The sequence below is a fragment of the Trachemys scripta genome, chromosome 12 (genome assembly GCF_013100865.1).
Source record: "Trachemys scripta elegans isolate TJP31775 chromosome 12, CAS_Tse_1.0, whole genome shotgun sequence".
Taxonomy (NCBI): domain Eukaryota; kingdom Metazoa; phylum Chordata; order Testudines; family Emydidae; genus Trachemys; species Trachemys scripta.
Genome location: NC_048309.1, coordinates 12097637 through 12114548, shown reverse-complemented (window position 1 = coordinate 12114548; position 16912 = coordinate 12097637). Strand labels below are relative to the sequence as shown.

At 40.8% G+C, this 16912-nt stretch overlaps 2 protein-coding genes across 11 annotated transcripts in view; one reads left to right on the top strand and one right to left on the bottom strand.

The window, feature by feature from the left end:
* The window catches only part of BMP7 (bone morphogenetic protein 7), a 54268-nt gene extending 47859 nt beyond the window's left edge, over positions 1–6409 (bottom strand). For 3 of the 6 annotated variants that reach the window (XR_004647846.1, XM_034787202.1, XM_034787201.1), the window contains exon 1: positions 5654–6408. Coding sequence is in view for 3 of the 6 variants with exons in the window: in XM_034787202.1 (XP_034643093.1) it covers positions 5654–6074 (421 nt within the window). In the remaining 3 variants the exon portion in view is untranslated. Of the gene's footprint in view, positions 1–5653 lie in introns of all 6 variants that reach the window. The other 3 variants (XR_004647844.1, XR_004647845.1, XM_034787199.1) reach the window with 2 other exon arrangements.
* A 31-nt stretch (positions 6410–6440) lies between these two features.
* Positions 6441–16912, top strand: part of SPO11 (SPO11 initiator of meiotic double stranded breaks) — a 50699-nt gene continuing 40227 nt past the window's right edge. For 4 of the 5 annotated variants that reach the window (XM_034787206.1, XM_034787204.1, XM_034787207.1 and 1 more), the window contains exon 1: positions 6548–6627. Coding sequence is in view for 1 of the 5 variants with exons in the window: in XM_034787205.1 (XP_034643096.1) it covers positions 6549–6627 (79 nt within the window). In the remaining 4 variants the exon portion in view is untranslated. Of the gene's footprint in view, positions 6628–16912 lie in introns of all 5 variants that reach the window. The other variant, XM_034787205.1, reaches the window with a different exon arrangement.

Below are 16912 nucleotides of genomic sequence, written 5' to 3'. Positions count from 1 at the left end.
AACCTTCCCCACCCACAAAAGTGTTCCAAACTGTACACAAGCTTACTTACAAAAGAAAACTTAAAGATTGATTTTCATGATGTATGCCAACAGGCTGTTAAACTTAGTCTGAAGAGACAATAGTAGAGACAATTCTGACACAAGCAAAAGGGAGGGTTTTAAGAGAGGGGTAGCATATCCTAAACCAGGGGTAGGCAACCTATGGCACGCGTGCCAACGGCGGTACGCGAGCTGATTTTCAGTGGCACTCACACTGCCTGGGTCCTGGCCACCGGTCCGGGGGGCTCTGCATTTTAATTTAATTTTAAATGAAGCTTCTTAAACATTTTAAAAACCTTATTTACTTTACACAACAAGAGTTTAGTTAGATATTATAGACTTATAGAAAGAGACCTTCTAAAAATGTTAAAATGTACTACCGGCACGCGAAACCTTAAATTAGAGTGCATAAATGAAGACTCCGCACACCACTTCTGAAAGGTTGCCGACCCCTGTCCTAAACCAATGGTTAATAATACAGTGTTTACCACTTCTATAAAGCAAGGCACTGTAGTCGTTACTTGGGGGTGGGGTGTGGGGGAAACACCTCTCACTGTGGGATTGCAAGATCTGGTCCTAAGGGCTTGTTTTCTTCAAATTACCTTACCTTACATTGTGGCTGTTTTAAACTACAGGTCCTGTTAAGGGCTTCAGCTTCCAGGGATAATATGCCTGGGAGCAATGAAGAGAGTATACCGCTGTGGCCAAAGTTACATCCTTTGACAAGAAGCAGACAGAATGGACCAGCCCTCCAGTCCTATCCAGGCCTGCTTGCCAATGTAGCCATTGGAAGAGCAAGGATTGGGACTGGGACTATGTCCTGCACAGAAGTACAAGGGAATGAGAGGCCTTCATGTTCCCTTTCCTACCCCCTTCACGGGGTCAGCTACAGTCTGTACCCTAAATAATGAGTCAGTCTGCGCAACTCCTGTGTGAGGCAGGTAACTAACTCCTAGTCTCATTTCCCATTTTACAGATAAAGAAGCGAGAATGAAATTCAGTGTTTTCCTGTAGGATTGGTCTGTACATTCCAAGAATACTGGATAGCTCCTTGCTACACAGACACAATATTTCATTATTTTTGTCGTTTGCTACAAACTTTTCCCCATAAGCTAATTCCACGCCACCTAAGCATTGGTGGATCCATACTGTCTGAAACTATCACAGGGCATATCTGTTCAGGCTTGAGAACTGTAACAGGACTAGAGGGCAGTGGTGGAGGGGAGGGGGGAATCTGATGGTTTGGCCTAATATATGGGCCAAATCATCTGATCATGAGCAGACATTCAGGGCCAAGATATAATCTGCTTTGTTTCAAGTGGGAGATACGTGAAGATCAAAAGTTCAAATCCAGGTCAAATATCCTTGAAAATCTTTGATTTATATAAGCAGGAAAATGAGGTTTAAAAGAAGTGATTATGAAAGGGTTACTAAAAACACAGCTGTACACGTACTCTTATATCTAAGACTCTCTAAAGCAAAACCGTGTGACATCTATATTAACCTTTGGCTGTACACCAGTGAAGGCCTGTAGTGAGCTGGAATGCAAGGCAGCCCCTTCCAAATTTTAACACAAGCCAGGTTACAGCTGCAAATGCCTGCAGCCCGTGCTCACTTTATAAAGTATTCCCCAGAGGAAATTTTTTAACTGTTATAGAATCTTTTTCTAATACCCTACAGTGTTAAAGCCTGTTATTAAAGGGCAAAGAGATGGTTCTCTATGCCAAACACTTGTCAACAAAAAGGATAGCCAGATGGTATGAAATAAAATGAAACTTAGGGGCTCTTCAGCTTCTTGATTTACATTAACAAAAGCCACTTTCACATGCTTCTTCTAAGAATGACTAATTTTCTGGGGTTTTTTAATCTCTTTTATTCAAGGATTAAACAATTTTATCCATTTTATAATCAGCTATGAGACAAATTAACTGATTGCACATCACCCATGCTGGGTCTTTAAAAAAAAAAAAGTCAAGGAAGAACTATTTACCAAGTCAAGACTATTAACATAAAGACAATCCAATTATTTTTTAGAAAAAAAGCTCTCTGCAGCCTAGATGTTTTCTCGTTAGTTGCTGTTTATGAATTTTAAAATTAAGGTTGTGCAAGAGAACACTTTTTCTTTTAAATGAAATCCAGAGGAATAAAATTTATAGTAATAAATACCCTTATAAGCCTGGTCATTATTTATTTGAATTAGGTATTCAGACCTATGTGGCCTAATTCTGCTTTTGTTTACATCCAAGCCTATTCCTGACACAGCCCCATTCCTCATCCATCTCAGTACTGGTGTAACTGAGAACAGAAACTGGCCCATGAGTTAACTGGCTCTAGTGCTATATCTAGTTAATTAGCAAGCTATTATAATAATGCTACTTGCTCAATATAAACTTAGTTTGTTTCAAGCTACCCTTGAAATAAAGTACCTGTATTCTGATTCCTACCACTAAGGTCAAATGTAAACTCTTTGAGCAAATTCAGCCCTGATTTAACTCCACAGAAGTCAATGAATTTATCTCCTCTTTTATAACTTGTAATTTATTATCATATGTAAAGCCTTTTAAGCCCAACAAAAACTGTCTTTCTAGATGGATGAAGAAACATGTTCAAAGAGAGAAAGTATATCAGTAGACTAACCTTCTGGAAGTCGCACAGATCTGCAATAACATAGCTTGTTTACTGAAGCTTAGATTTAGTAATGACTTCTCTACTTACTCTCACTTCCCTCATTACTAAGATGCACATTTTATTATGCTGTGACACTTCCTCATTGTGCTGGCTTTAGAATGTAATAAAAACCTACCTGTGAAATACAATGCCCACGGAGTATCTCTTACAAAACTAGGACACAGTTTAATACTGACTGCATTTAGCAATTCAGCTCTGATTTAAATGGAATCATTGTAGAAAGCTTAAAAAAAAAAAACAGTCTACAATAGATCTAATTTTCACTGTATGCCATAGAAAACTGTTCATACTAGAGCAGGTGTTGTGTTTGACTATAAATGTGAGTTAGGAGCTAGTCTGATTCATTAAAAAGTCCATAAACAAGCCAGGCTTTGTCCGATACAGATGAAAGAACGATGACTATAATGGGATGAAAGGTGTGCACAGTGATGAAGAAAGCTATTGCAGATCTATGTCCTTTTTAAACTTGTCCTGGCATGCACTGTTGACAGGGGAACAAAACAGTACAGATAAACCTCTCAAAAGTGCCTTGTTGGTAATAATTCCACCTGTCTATATAAAACCATTGACTATTGCCTACCTTCTGACTAATGACTGGCCATCCTGACAGCAATTAAATAAAACTATAATGGATCATTTTGCTTGAAGAATACTTGAATGCTTTCTAAACTAACTACAAAAGCCAAGAATTGTGATGGAGTGCATAATAATCTTAGGGTTACATTTTGTAACTTCTGTTTACATATATGCAATCACTCTGTGTTCTGTGATACTCCTATAGAACAAGAGCTATCCAAAAATTGTTCTATATTGTATAATATGTTGACTAATTTCACTATAATCACACGTTGGGCTAAAATGTTTGTGTGCAATATAATCTACTTTAGGGCCTGAACCTTAATATGTTTTATACAAAACTGCCATGGACGTCAAAGATGATCTTTCCTTACATAATGAGTATGAGACTGGGTTCCTAGACCTGTACTTATGAAAGCTACATTGGAAATAACTTTGCTTTTTATAAAGGATATAATTATTCCCCTGGCGATAAATGTTTCTTTATCTGGAGTTGACTCATATTAATTATTTATCCCTTTCACAAAATCCTCCTTTTACAATATAAAAAGAAAAGTGTGAATTTTAGTTTCATTATTTCAACATCTTTTGTTTTCTGTTAGAGCTTATTGAGTGTCCCGGCATTCTCAGCCTTAGATTGTACTTTATACTTAAAACTAAGGTACCAGCAAGCACAGTGTTAACGTGATCTCTTATCTTTAAACTCTAATATTTAACCACCAACTGTAATTTTGGATTTTAGAAGGTATTATTGATGATTGGTTTAAATATCTGAAAGAGATTAGACAAGCATTATAATTCTAAATGGAACCTATTATCACTTTCAGAAAAGTGTAGACCCTGGCCAAATGTAGCTCATAGAGCCCTCCTGTGAGGCTCATGGTATTTAATATGGATGTGTGACTCATGGAAACTGGAAGTCTAGCATAGAATACTCCATCTTCAGGTATCACCAAGATTGCAATGGAATGGTAACTGTATATAATCATAACTATTCAACTGTGTGGCATAGAGCTTATACTGCTACTAGTGAGTCTCCTTTAGGTTAAGTGCCAGAAGAAGGATTATGGTTCAGTTTCTGTTGCCACCAGGAAGTTCTAGGTGGCGATGGTGTGAACCATAGTGCCAACCCTTAAGTCCTAGACAATGATGGATTTTTTTACAGTATTAAAGATAAGGGTGCTTGCAATCTGTACCAGTTTATTATTTTTATGCATCAGGTGTATCCCTCTTGCATCTCATTAAGGCAACGTTTGAGTTGATCCTGTTTTGAAACTACGGTTCAGATTTGGTCTTGAAATTGTAGGCACCCAATCTGTACATTCGGTGGTTTCAGAGCCACACATAATGAGTGCTAAAACTGGATACAGCAAACTCCGACCTATAATTATATATTTAAAATAGAATGCTGGCCATGACAGCCTTTTACTCAAATCCTGACCAGTTAGTCCAAAAGGCCCTACACTCTACAGCAGACAAACAGAACTCAGCTTGGACCATGGCATCCAATTAGGGGCCTAGCGAGCTGCATTCAAAGGTGACAACTTTCACGTCATTTGCATAAACCCATCCACAGACATGTGCTTGTGAAAGAAGGCAAATTAGCTGCCTAGAACTGCGGTCAATAGAAGGAGCCGCAGGAGTAAAGAAGGATTTACCACGGAATCCCTCTCAGCCAATGGAGAAAACAGACTCTCAGCAGCTTGGCCCTTTCCGTTTAGTTAATGCCGTCTTCCCTGCTCCACTGGACTCCATCCATTTACAGCCGCTCGAGTGCCATTGTGATCGTTTACATGACTCCAAGCCCAGGGCTGTGAACTACGCGGCAGCTCGTGGTCTTGTGCTGGTTTCCCATCTTCCTTGGAGGTTCACTATGCAGGCCAGAGCCGCTCGTGATTCTTGTAAAGACCCGCACCGGAGAACCCCACCTCTGGGACAGGCAAAATAACCAGTGGCAGGGGTAGGAGGAAGAATTCGCACGTGGGATGAGAGCTGATTCAACACAAGACATGAGCTTGTAAAGATCCTAATGATGTGAACTAGGGCCTGAGCCCTGCCCAGCTGAATTTCAATATTACTGCCATTTACGTATCACATAAAAAAGTAGTTTTTCCTCGGGCTACTTCTTTTCCCTGCCCTGCCACCGGAGCCACCTGCCACCTGTGCCCACCATTAGAGACACTTGGCCCTACAGTGCCATCAGATTCTTGTCCTCCCTTTGCCCACAGGAGAGATCTGCCCCATCTCGCCCCCAGGCACTAATCCCAATCTCAGGCACACCCTCCCCCGCAAAAAAAAAAAAAAAAAAGTCTCATCCCAGAGCTCCCCGGGACGGGGGTTAGAGACTCACCCAGATTCACGAAGCTCATAACCATGTCTGCCTCGGTGAGGAAGTTGCTGTCCTGTAGGCTGGCCAGGGGTGGCCCCTGGGTGCTGAAGATGGGCTTGTAAGGGTAGGAGAATCCCTCTCCCTCCTCCCCTGCGGCTCCTGCCGTCTCCTCCTCCACCGACATGGCATTGTAGAGATCCAGCATGAACATGGGGGCAGAGTTCTGCTTGCCGTGCAGATGGGGCCGGGGCCGGTGGGGCAAACCCAGGATGGAGAGGATCTCCCGCTGAATCTCCCGGCGCTCCTGGCTTCGCAGCCTCCTGTGGATGAAACTCGAGTGCACCTCATTGTCCAAGGTGAAATCAGCCAGGATGCAGAAGGGAGCAGCAGCCCACAGGACCAGCAGCCAGGAGGCAGGCTGCCTGAGCCACACCACATGCATCTCTCTCCTCTCCTCCTTCACGCAGCTCCCTGTGGAGGGGAGATAAAGAGATCCAGTGGGCTGGGGAGCAGGAATAAATACTTTACCATTAAAGACAGCTGGTGCCTGCCCCTCAAAGTTCTGATCACTTGGGTAGACAGGGGAGATCCAGCTTCAGCGCTCTCATGATCAAAGTCTGGCTCTGGGGGAAGTTGTGTAGTTTGTAAAATCCATATGATAGGAAAGAGATAAATGGAAAAGATAAATCCTGAGTGTTACTTTCCACCCTCTTCCTTTAGGGTCTGATCTCTTTCCCTCTTTCTCTTCACTTCTCACAGGCTAAGTCTAAGTACGTTTGAAATGCTGCTTTGCAGACAGCACAGGCAGCAGGAGGTTGTATCTTGTGGGAGGAGCAGGCAGCAAAACTCAACACACACTCTCTCTCTCTCCCCCTGTCCCTCCCTCTCTCTCCAAACTGCTTAGAAAAGAAAATCCATGTTACTGCCTAGAGCAGAAACATCTGATCAGGTTGCTTTTCAGGATGTTTATGGAAGCTGCTGGATTAGAAGAAAGGGTGAGCCATTTCTAAGTAGTTAAATTAATGTAAGCATGATTAAAGAGAAAGCACCCAAGGGGGAAGGGGTGGTTTATGTACAGGGAAGGGAGGGGGAGATACTTGGAGAGAATTTGTATATATAAATAATAACACTGTCCAGAAGGGGGAAAACAATAAATGCATACATTTAAAATTTAATGATGTAAATATAATAGGCAGAGAGACCAGGGTCAATTTTTCCACAGGTAGATGGGGAGCAGGGGAGGGGAGTAGTAAGGAAGTGTCAAGGAAGATTGGGGGACTATGGGATGATAGAGAAACTTTAAAATACTAACAATTAATAATATTTAAAAGATTTTGAACCATCAGCTTCTGCACGTTGCTAGGTTATGTCACTATATTATCTTACTACTCTCCCGTCACCTCTTCCCATTCTATTGTCTGTGACACTCACTTGTTGAATCTTGGCTTGAACTGGATTATCAAGTGTTAAAAGCAGGGAGTTGCAACTGTCTTTTACTACCTGTCTGTACAGCCTCTAGCACATTGGGGCCCAAGATTGGGCCCTTTGGGATCTACTGTGATATAAAAAAAATTAATAAGAGTTAGTCACCAACTTTAACTACTGCTTCCCAACAGTTACTTGAAAAGAGAGGAGTGAAAATAATTCACAGTATATGCTGACTTTCAAATTCAGTCTTGGGAAGGAAGGGGGAATGAAGAAAGTGGGTCAGTCACACTAATTTTGACAGCATATGCCTTTGATGTTTCCTGATGATTCTACCGTACTCGAAAGTCTCAATACTTGATCCTGAACACCTTCTTCACCTACAAACACTTCTATAGGTCTGTGTATTGAAAGCATCATATAAGCAGTAACTAGCGATTTTTCATAAGAAGCCTATGAAAAGGGGATAGCCTGAATCGAAGAGGAAACTTAAGGCATATAATTGAAGTAAATCACCCTAAGGCCACCTACTGAGTAAGTGATAGAACCAGAATTAAGATTCCTAGCTCCCAGCCCTGTGCTCCTTCCTCTGGACCATATTGCTTCTCAAAGCTCCTAAATCAATGAGAGTTTTGGGTCCCCAATGGAGGCAACAAGAATGAGCTCTCAAAATCTTTTATACTCCCTGAGAAGCACTACCAACCAGCTGTCAAGCAGTGGGAAGGAGTAGGTAATTTACATCAAGTTTGTCTCTTGCTTCTGATCTTCCAGAATCCCTTCACTTTGGCTTAGCTCTGTGATTTCAACTGCCTGCAATACTATACACAATTTTATTTTGTGTAACAACTTTTATACAAATCTTGGGCTTGATCCCAAGAAGTGCTGAGTACCTACAACACCTCTGAGAATCAGGCCCTTTCTGTGTGAAAATGCTTGCCAAGTGTATAACTGAAATAGAATTGACAAAGTGTTTTTTGTTTTTGTTTTTCATTTTGTTTCCTATGTGCATTTGACGGCACCATGTCACTTCCACTGTCTTATATAGCCAGTTGGTTCCCATCTTGTTTGTGTGTGGATCTTTCACTCAGCAACAGGGGGAAGAAAAACATCTTAAAAATAGGAAAACATGATAGTCAAACCATCAAAATTGTCAAAGGGGACTCAAGAATGGGTGTAGTATCTAAAACTACTTGTAACTCACTTTTTGAAACTGACTACTTTTCAAGTTGATAGTGTCCCTTTAACTTTTCCTTTTTGGGGAAGCAAAGAAAAGTAGTTGTATATTGGGAGTTGGAAGGTGTTTTGCCAGGAAACTGGTTGCTGAGACTTAGTTTATCATTTTTATGGGAGATGAATTTTAAAACTTGGTGAGTTTTTAGGGTTGCCTCAGAGGTCATTTATTTCTCTTTGTTTTTCCTATATATTCAGCTGTTTAGGTTCCCTAGTTTTGACTCTAAGCAAGTGTATCAGTTTAATATTGGATATGTCCTTTCTTGAGGAGTGGGGAACATTGGGAGTATATGCTGCTACACTTGCATGGGAACAAATCAGATGATTTAATGAGTTTATTAATTAAATTATATAATTGTATTGCTTTCTTCTATGGTCCTATTCTTCATTTCCTGTCTAAATTGCAAAGCAAGGTACATGGTGTAGCAGAGATTAAGAATGAAGTAGAGAGATGACGTTGTGGACAAGCAATTGGGCTTTTATGAGAGGGGATTATTATAAGAATCAGTGAACCAAACTCTTTCTTTGAAGCAGCTGTGGGTAATGCCTCCACACTCTACCCTCTCCCCCGCACACCCTCCCAAAATGTCTGATTTGTGATTGTAAACTAGTAAGTACAATACAATAGATGTATGACAGATATATATAATAGACCACATGCCACTGCATCTTTACCTGTAGCACATGATGCTAGGGGGATTCTTTATGTGTGTGGGTTAAGAAAGGGAATCTATTAGAGAATTCTTCTCACATCACATGCCTAATCCCTCATTGACATCAGTGGGGTTATGGGTTGTAAACAAGAGCAGAATTTGTCCCAGTATGTTCAATAAAGGATAATTCTGTATAGACTGAAATGGGCTCAAACGTTAATATTAGGATCCAGTTTTGGGTTCCAAACACTCACCAATCTATATAGATTATAGTCTGTACCATCATTATTATGGATTCCATCTTTTTCCCCCATCATACATTGCATACTGTTTAAACTCATTTCATCTGCTCCCTGCAAGCTGGCTCCCAAGCTCTGCAGGCATATTGCTGGAAATATTGGCAGTCCATATCATCATCCTCTTTCTCCTCCTTCTTCCCAGGTCAATTAAGAAACCAGTTTTTCCTCTTACGGCTCTCTTCTCCCTTTCTCCTCCTCCTCCTCGTTAGAGAGGGAGAGCTAAATGCTCATGATGAAGCAATACCTGCATGTTGGCAGTTGTTGTTTCAGATCATTTCTTTAGATAAAAAAATTCCAACCGATTGCCTCTTTCTTGAGGGTTACATATGTTACCAGATTAGCTACTTTTTGGTCTCATCATGAATTGAATGTTTTTATCTGTTTTGTGTATTAGCTACTGCTCTTTTTGTTTGTGCGGGCAACTGCACACTCTTGATGGGTGGAAGAGACAACTTTAGAAATAAAGGGCCCTATTTTAAAAAAAATTAAGCACCCAAAATGCACGTGCAATTGCATGTGCCTAGTTTGCATGCACTATTCAGGGCCGGCTCTAGGCACCAGCAAACCAAGCACGTGCTTGGGGCGGCACATTTTCAGGGGCGGCTTTCCAGACAGTCTTTTTTTTTTTTTTTTCTTCTTTGCGCTTGGGGCGGCAAAAGCCTAGAGCCGGCCTTGACAGCAGCAGCGCACCCTGCACGAGGGGTGCCCTGGGGCCTCTGTGGTTCACGTCGGGGAGCAGCACCCACACCTTATCGCCGGGCGGGCTCAGAGCGTGGGACACTCAGGCTGGGGGCCACCCCGTGGGGCGCACAGAGCTGCCTGCGGGTGCCGCAGGGTGGCCGCCCCCCAGCGCCGCAGCCGGGGCTGGGCAAAGCAGGGAGCCCAGGGCTGGGGTGTGGGGCAGCCAAAAATTTTTTTGCTTGGGGCGGCAAAAAACCTAGAGCCGGCCCTGGCACTATTGCCATGATCATAAATGCAAATGGGGCAAATGCCTGCCAATGGCTCATTCTGGTCATTTTCACGAAAAGTTCCCCTAAATAAAGTAACTGTACACTCAGATTAGGCAAACATTTTCACACCTAACTTGTTTAAAGATCAGGCCCAAAATATATTAATTTCCTTCCTCCTATTTTTTTAAATCAAGTTCAAGCTCTACATCCTTACAGCTCAATGCCCTCCTCCTAACCATTTCTATTTCCTACCCATTTCCCCATTCTGAAAGCTTTGCACCTTCCCATCTCTTATGCCTGGAACAAATTCCTCTTCCTAAACACTGAGCATCTTTTCTTTCTTCCTCCAAATGCTTCTACTAAAATAAATGTCTTTTGGGAATCTTGGCTGATAGTATCAGCAGGATACTCTGTACATCCTCTGTTTCCCTTTCCTGATCCCTCCATACATGTGATTCAGATTCTAACAATAAAAAAAACAGTATTGTTTTTATAAGATTACATAAACAGCTTGAATACTGCATTACGCCACATTGGATTATACTTATCAAAGTTTCTATTCATTCCCCTTAACACCATTATCGCAAATGTATTCCTCAACATGAAAGTAATCACATTATGGATAAGCCACACGTTAGCACTGTTCTAAGAATTTGAACTAATCTGGTTCTGGACTGAGCTAATCACGTTATATTAATTAAGCCATAGTTCTCGTTGCCCTGAGCTCTACTGATCAGAGAAGATACAGTGATGGAAGCGTTGCACACAGGTTTGAAGGGGACTGTTACTCCTGTGGGAAAGCCTTGTAATAATTTTTAAAAAGAAATAATTTTGGAACAGTAGGGACCTTTGAATTCTAAAATTTAAATGGTATCATGAGACTGAATCCTGAGAAGTGCCGAGTGCTTGAATAAGGCAACTAAATTTTAGCCCTCAATTTATAAAGTTGGTCTAAATCTCCATAGACTTCCCTGGAGTTACTGTTGATTTACACCAGACACTAGATATAGACCATTTTAGGATCAAGCCCCCGTAGTAAAATATATTATTGTGGTTCTTATAAGTTAACCACAATAATATATTTTTAAACACAATTTACCATACAACCACTTTGAGGTCCAGATTTTCCAAAGAAGCGTCTACAATTTATTCTCTAATTTTGCACTCTCAGATTATTGTGTGAACACTGTTTTGGAGGTAATTTTTTGGCATAATGCAGGAAATTTTCCTTATGGGCAAAAATATGCTCTGTGCATCTAAAACCTTAGGTTCACACTTGTGAAAAAAATGTGTAGGCAACACTGTTATATGCCATATTGTAAGTGCAGTCTTTTAGTCTGTGTTGTGCTCCCTTTGACAATTTGACTCTGAAAGTCTCTTGCTTTATCATGCATTTCTATAATAAACTGCAATCATTTCATCCTAACTCTTCATCATCAGGCTGTCAAGATTCCTGTTTGATTGTTAATTACTCTTTTTAGTTATAGTGAAGTCATTTTATATTTTTTTAAAAAATTCTTTTTAGTCATTTACACTTTGTAATTACTGCAAATGTAGTAATTATCGTATTTTTACAGTCAGTTATGTGCAGGTTTCCTTTGAAATATGACCTTTGTTCTCAGGAGTTTACAGCAATAACTGTCTTTAACATGCAACATACAACCAGCCAAATATTGAATGCCTTCGCTTTTGCTCTTTAGGCTGGTGCAAAACAATACCTCAAAAGAACCATTATTTTGTGCCTTTATTCTGACTGGTACTTGCATAACCCCTGCACAGCTGCTGCACAAACTACTTGTGCCACGAGCATTAGTAACCCGAGCGGGGAGGTTGCCTGGAAAATTGGGGTATGTAAGCAAAACCATATGGATCATGCCCCCGAACTGTACAACCCTCTGTTACTAGAGCTAGGGAACTGTGGAGGTTGTGGACTTTGAGGGTTTGTGGGGAGGCGAGATTAGGTGCAACAGTTGTACTCTAAAGTTTCTCTTCTAATTGAGGCTTATCTTGCTCATGCATATGAGTAAGCAAAAGCCAGAATTTGGCCGCAATGTTATCTTAATTCAGTATTAATTTCTGTTTTATTTATGTATCAGAGGGGTAGCCGTGTTAGTCTGAATCTGTAAAAAGCAACAGAGGGTCCTGTGGCACCTTTAAGACTAATGGAAGACTACTTCTGTTAGTCTTAAAGGTGCCACAGGACCCTCTGTTGCTGTTTTATTTATGTTTCATTTCTATAGAAACAATTATTTTAACAGTTTATTTTGAATACATATTAAAACTACTCTAATTGGCAACACATTCTGAGCTGCCAACTTTTTGTGCAGTGTGGGGTTAGAGAGCTAAAGAGGTGTAATGTGCATTTTTGACTCTGATCCTGTCTCTAAAAAACTCTCTTCCTATATATAATGATTTCTATAAAAGTCTGTGAACTGATGTGGAAGGAGACTGAAGCTGAGAATTCATTTGACTTGCCAAAGCTCTGGCCACAAAAATCCCCTCCAGAATTACACAAACAATTACACTTTGGGACCAATTCTCCATGGTTTAAGGAACGTTCCAGCTCTCTGTCTGATTGAGGAAGGGGGTTTGCCACATTGCAAGTGCCTGCATCAAGCAATCTCCTAGAGTTTCAGCAGCAGAAAACCATTAACAACCAGGCTTATGCTGGAGGCTTTTAAAATAAAGTTAAGGGGCCAGATCTACCACTGATGTAAATTGGCATATTTCCATTCAAGTAAACGAGTTACACTGATTTATACCAGCTGAGGATCTAACCTACGCTATCTACTTATCAAAATACAGAAGCAGACTATCTTACTATTAGAGTAATATCTTACAAAGTGTGTGCCTTTTAGGGGATGCTGCAATCATAAATGCAGAAAAATAATCACATACAGTCATGAGATCAAAGCTATAGTTACTGGTGGGGATTTTCCTGCAGATTTTTTCATAGGAAACATTTGTGCTAGCTAAATGGTGTTCAGCATGCACTCAGTTTGCACCGTAAATTATCTCTTTTCAGCAGTCATCCAGAATCTCTTTTACAATTGTCTGAACCCCATAGGCAAATATATATTGTTAGACAATTAAGATAATTTTTCAGTTAAGATGTCAAACTGCAAGGAGAACAATGGAAACAAACCCCCTTTTGTTCTGACTAAACTGTTCCTAATGATTCCCTCTATAAACAGTGGCACCAGCGGAGGTTTCAACAAGGCACCTCATTGAGACCCCTTTCAAAAGGACAAGCAGAGCAGAACATGGGGCTGAAACTCTCAGAGAGTCAGGGCACTTCACTCTGCTTTGGTGGTTTGACCACAAGAGAGAATCTGTTGTTTTTGTTTATTGTTTAAGGTACCCCAAAAACATATAAAAACATGAATTTCCTCAAACAGTATCCTGTAAAGAGTTCTAAATGTTTGGTATGTCAAGATGTTTGTTTGTTTGTTTATCTAGTTTAAACCGATGGACTGTAAAATAGATTCTGTATAAATTCTAAATAAGCAATGGGGGAGGTGAATGCAGTCCACCTGCTATGTTGATGCAAGTGTTAGTGCCAAGGGAGCGAAGATTTTGGAGACTCAGAAAGATCCTCACTTTTCCTTTTGGAATAAAAATCTCCCTTGGGGCATAATGTTCACAGTCCAATGAGCTGGGGGAAAGTTTGCAACAGAGCTCCCAGGTTTCTGCTATTTAACAACTGAAGAAATTCAAGACCTGATGATGAATGTAACCACAAAAGGCCAAACACATATTCTTGTAGGATGTTCCATATGGATGTCAATTCCATAATCAGTGTGCTTTCACACAAGGGTTATGGAGGTTATAAATCACTTTGTGATGGGTCACTTCTCTATTTCGAAGTCCTGCATATGTCTGAACAATAGAACAGAAGATCTGCCGTTGAAACAAAAACCTATTTACAGAGCTTCTCGGGTTGTATGTAATTAGGAGGCGATGATAGGTCAGACAGTACAAGCCCATAATTTGGATGATTTTGGACTGACACTGATTAAATTTGCCAGTAGAGCTGCCAAGCTTTTCTGAAAGAGTCTGGAGTTTTGTGTACTCTATCATCTGATTTACTAGGGTAACTGCTAACTTATATAAATAAAACATGGGTATGTACATACATTAAGTATTCCTGGAAACAGCTAGTAAGAGACCATGAAAGAGGAAACAGCAATAGGCCTTGCCATTATATATATATATATCTGAGACAGGAACTAAATAATTTCAACTCCAGGAGCTAATCCCTCCCACAAGATGTGGACCACCTTCAATTCCCACTGTGGTTAGTGAGAGCTGAGCGTGCTCAGAAGCTGGTAGGAAGTCCTTGGAAGCTCACAGGATTGGGTTGTCAGAGGATTGACAGTGCAATGATTGAGTAGTCATGGATCCACTGGCCACACCTCCTCTTATATAATGTTAGAATGGAAGGTTTGTGTGTGTATGTTTTGTGGAAGAGATGAGTCTTTAGGAGGAATTTGAATGAGGGGAGGATGAAGGCCTGGTATACTGGGTTTGGGAGTTTTTTCCACTTGGAGGGGGCAATGTGGAAGAAGACATAAAGACACTAGTGGTGAAAGGATGTAAAAGTGGCTGTAAATCTGGTATTGTTAGCAAAGCTAAGGGGATCAATGTGGACACAATATGAAATGAGCTCTGATATGTGGGTTGGGCTGAGTTGTGCAGGCCCTTGAAGGCAAAATCAAGAAATTGAACTTGATATGGTGAGCAAGGGAGAGCCACTGCAGGAATTTAAAGCAGTTAATGCTGTAGTAGAACTGACAGGCAATGGAAAATATTATTACGTGCTATATTTTGGAATATTATAGGGGAGTAGTATGGGAATCAGGAAAGCCAATTGGTTGCGAAGTCCTGTTTGCACCTAACTATTGTAAACTGCATTTTTGGACCATGACTGAAGAATACTAGAGTACTTTCATGTAAGGGATAATTTTGAAATAGAACATCATCGAACTGATTGGGCCTTTGATGCAAACTGCTGTTTTTCACTATTGTGATATATGCTAAATACTGTTGTGTTCCATTAATTTCATGTTTTACATGTGTGTGTGTGCGTGCATGCGCGCACAGTCTATATGGCTCCTGAGGGGTCTGGGTTTCAGGATGAAATATGCTAATTATGCATTGTATTAATACTACTGTATACTATTAAATTATGTCACGTTGTCTCTGTTTCTTCAAAAGTCTAAACTCAAAGTGTGCTGTTTGCAGTGAAGTTTTCTGATAAATGGTTGACAACAACTGCCTGCAATTTGCTGGCTACAACTTCAAAGAGTTTCTGCTTGGGAATTCCAGACAGATAAATTGCTAAAACACCTTACTCTCTGAACCCACCTACAGCAGCTTGGGGGAATTAATTTATCCAGAACACAATGAACAGATGCTTTTGTAACTGTATTTAATGTCAGCTAAAATATATTTAATTTAATTATTTGATCATGTTTAGAGGTCACATGAAAATATAACTGACTATACTGTTTGGTTTTTTCAACATCTTTTCTTTTATCAAATACTTTCTAAATGTGTCATTTTTCTAGTTTTCCTGTGTATATTTTGTGTGGTGCAAGCCATGTATTAATTTTAATCCCTTAAACTAGGGAGTTCTTAAACAGAGACACTATACAGCAGGGGTGGGCAAACTTTTTGGCCCTAGGGCCACATCTGGGTATGGAAATTGTATGGCGGGCCATGAATGCTCACAAAATTGGGGGGTGGGAGGGCTCTGGCTGGTGGTGCGGGCTCTGGGGTGGGGCTGGGGATGAGGGGTTGGGGGTGCAGGAGGGTACTCCTCTCGGGGATCAAGGGGTTCAGAGGGTGGGAGGGGAATCAGGGCTGGAGCAGGGCGTTGGGGCGTGGGAGGGGGTCAGGGAGTCAGGCTCCGGGCAGCGCTTACCTTAAGCAGCTCCCAGAAACAGCGGCATGTCCCCCCTCTAGCTCCTACACAGAGGTGCAGCCAGGCGGTTCTGCGTGCTGCCCTGTCCGCAGGCGCCGCCCCTGCAGCTCCCATTGATGCTGAATGTGATACTGAGTTCCATTCCAAGTGTATTTACAGTGATTTATGATGTTTTCACTTGTAAGTCACTCTTTAACGAATAGCGTTAGGAGGTGTTGTGCCCTTTGTGGTTCTGTATTTTAGATGAAATATAAAACCAAGGTTCTGATCACTCATGGCCATTAAATATCCCATAATGCTTTTTTTGTAAGTATACATATCATAGCTCTGGAATCCTGGGCAAATTTCAACTTAAATTCTAATATTTTGCATCCTTAAACTCCCACTGTCAATTCAGCTGACTAGATGGTATTCTTCCTCACTGTTATGCCCTGAGACTCTGTGCTGTTATTTGACCTGAAAAGACTGTTTCTGATACCTTTATTTTATGTGTGTTTAATAAAGTTGTGGCCTTCTTAACCATAATTCATGACTGTCATTCTCATTCTTCAATGGTGGAACCAGCAATCTGACATTCCGATGACACCAGTTCAAAGAGTAGGCTGCAAGACGCAAACAGATTCCTAAGCATTTTAAATTTTATTATACCTTTCCTTCAATGTTTCTCTGTTGGAAAGATAAGCGCTTTAGCTGAAAAAATGAAAAGTACAAAGCATCCATAGACCTTGTTATGTAAAATGTAAAAAGCGATGATCTTATCTACAGAAAGTGGGTGTTAGATTATATCAGCACACATT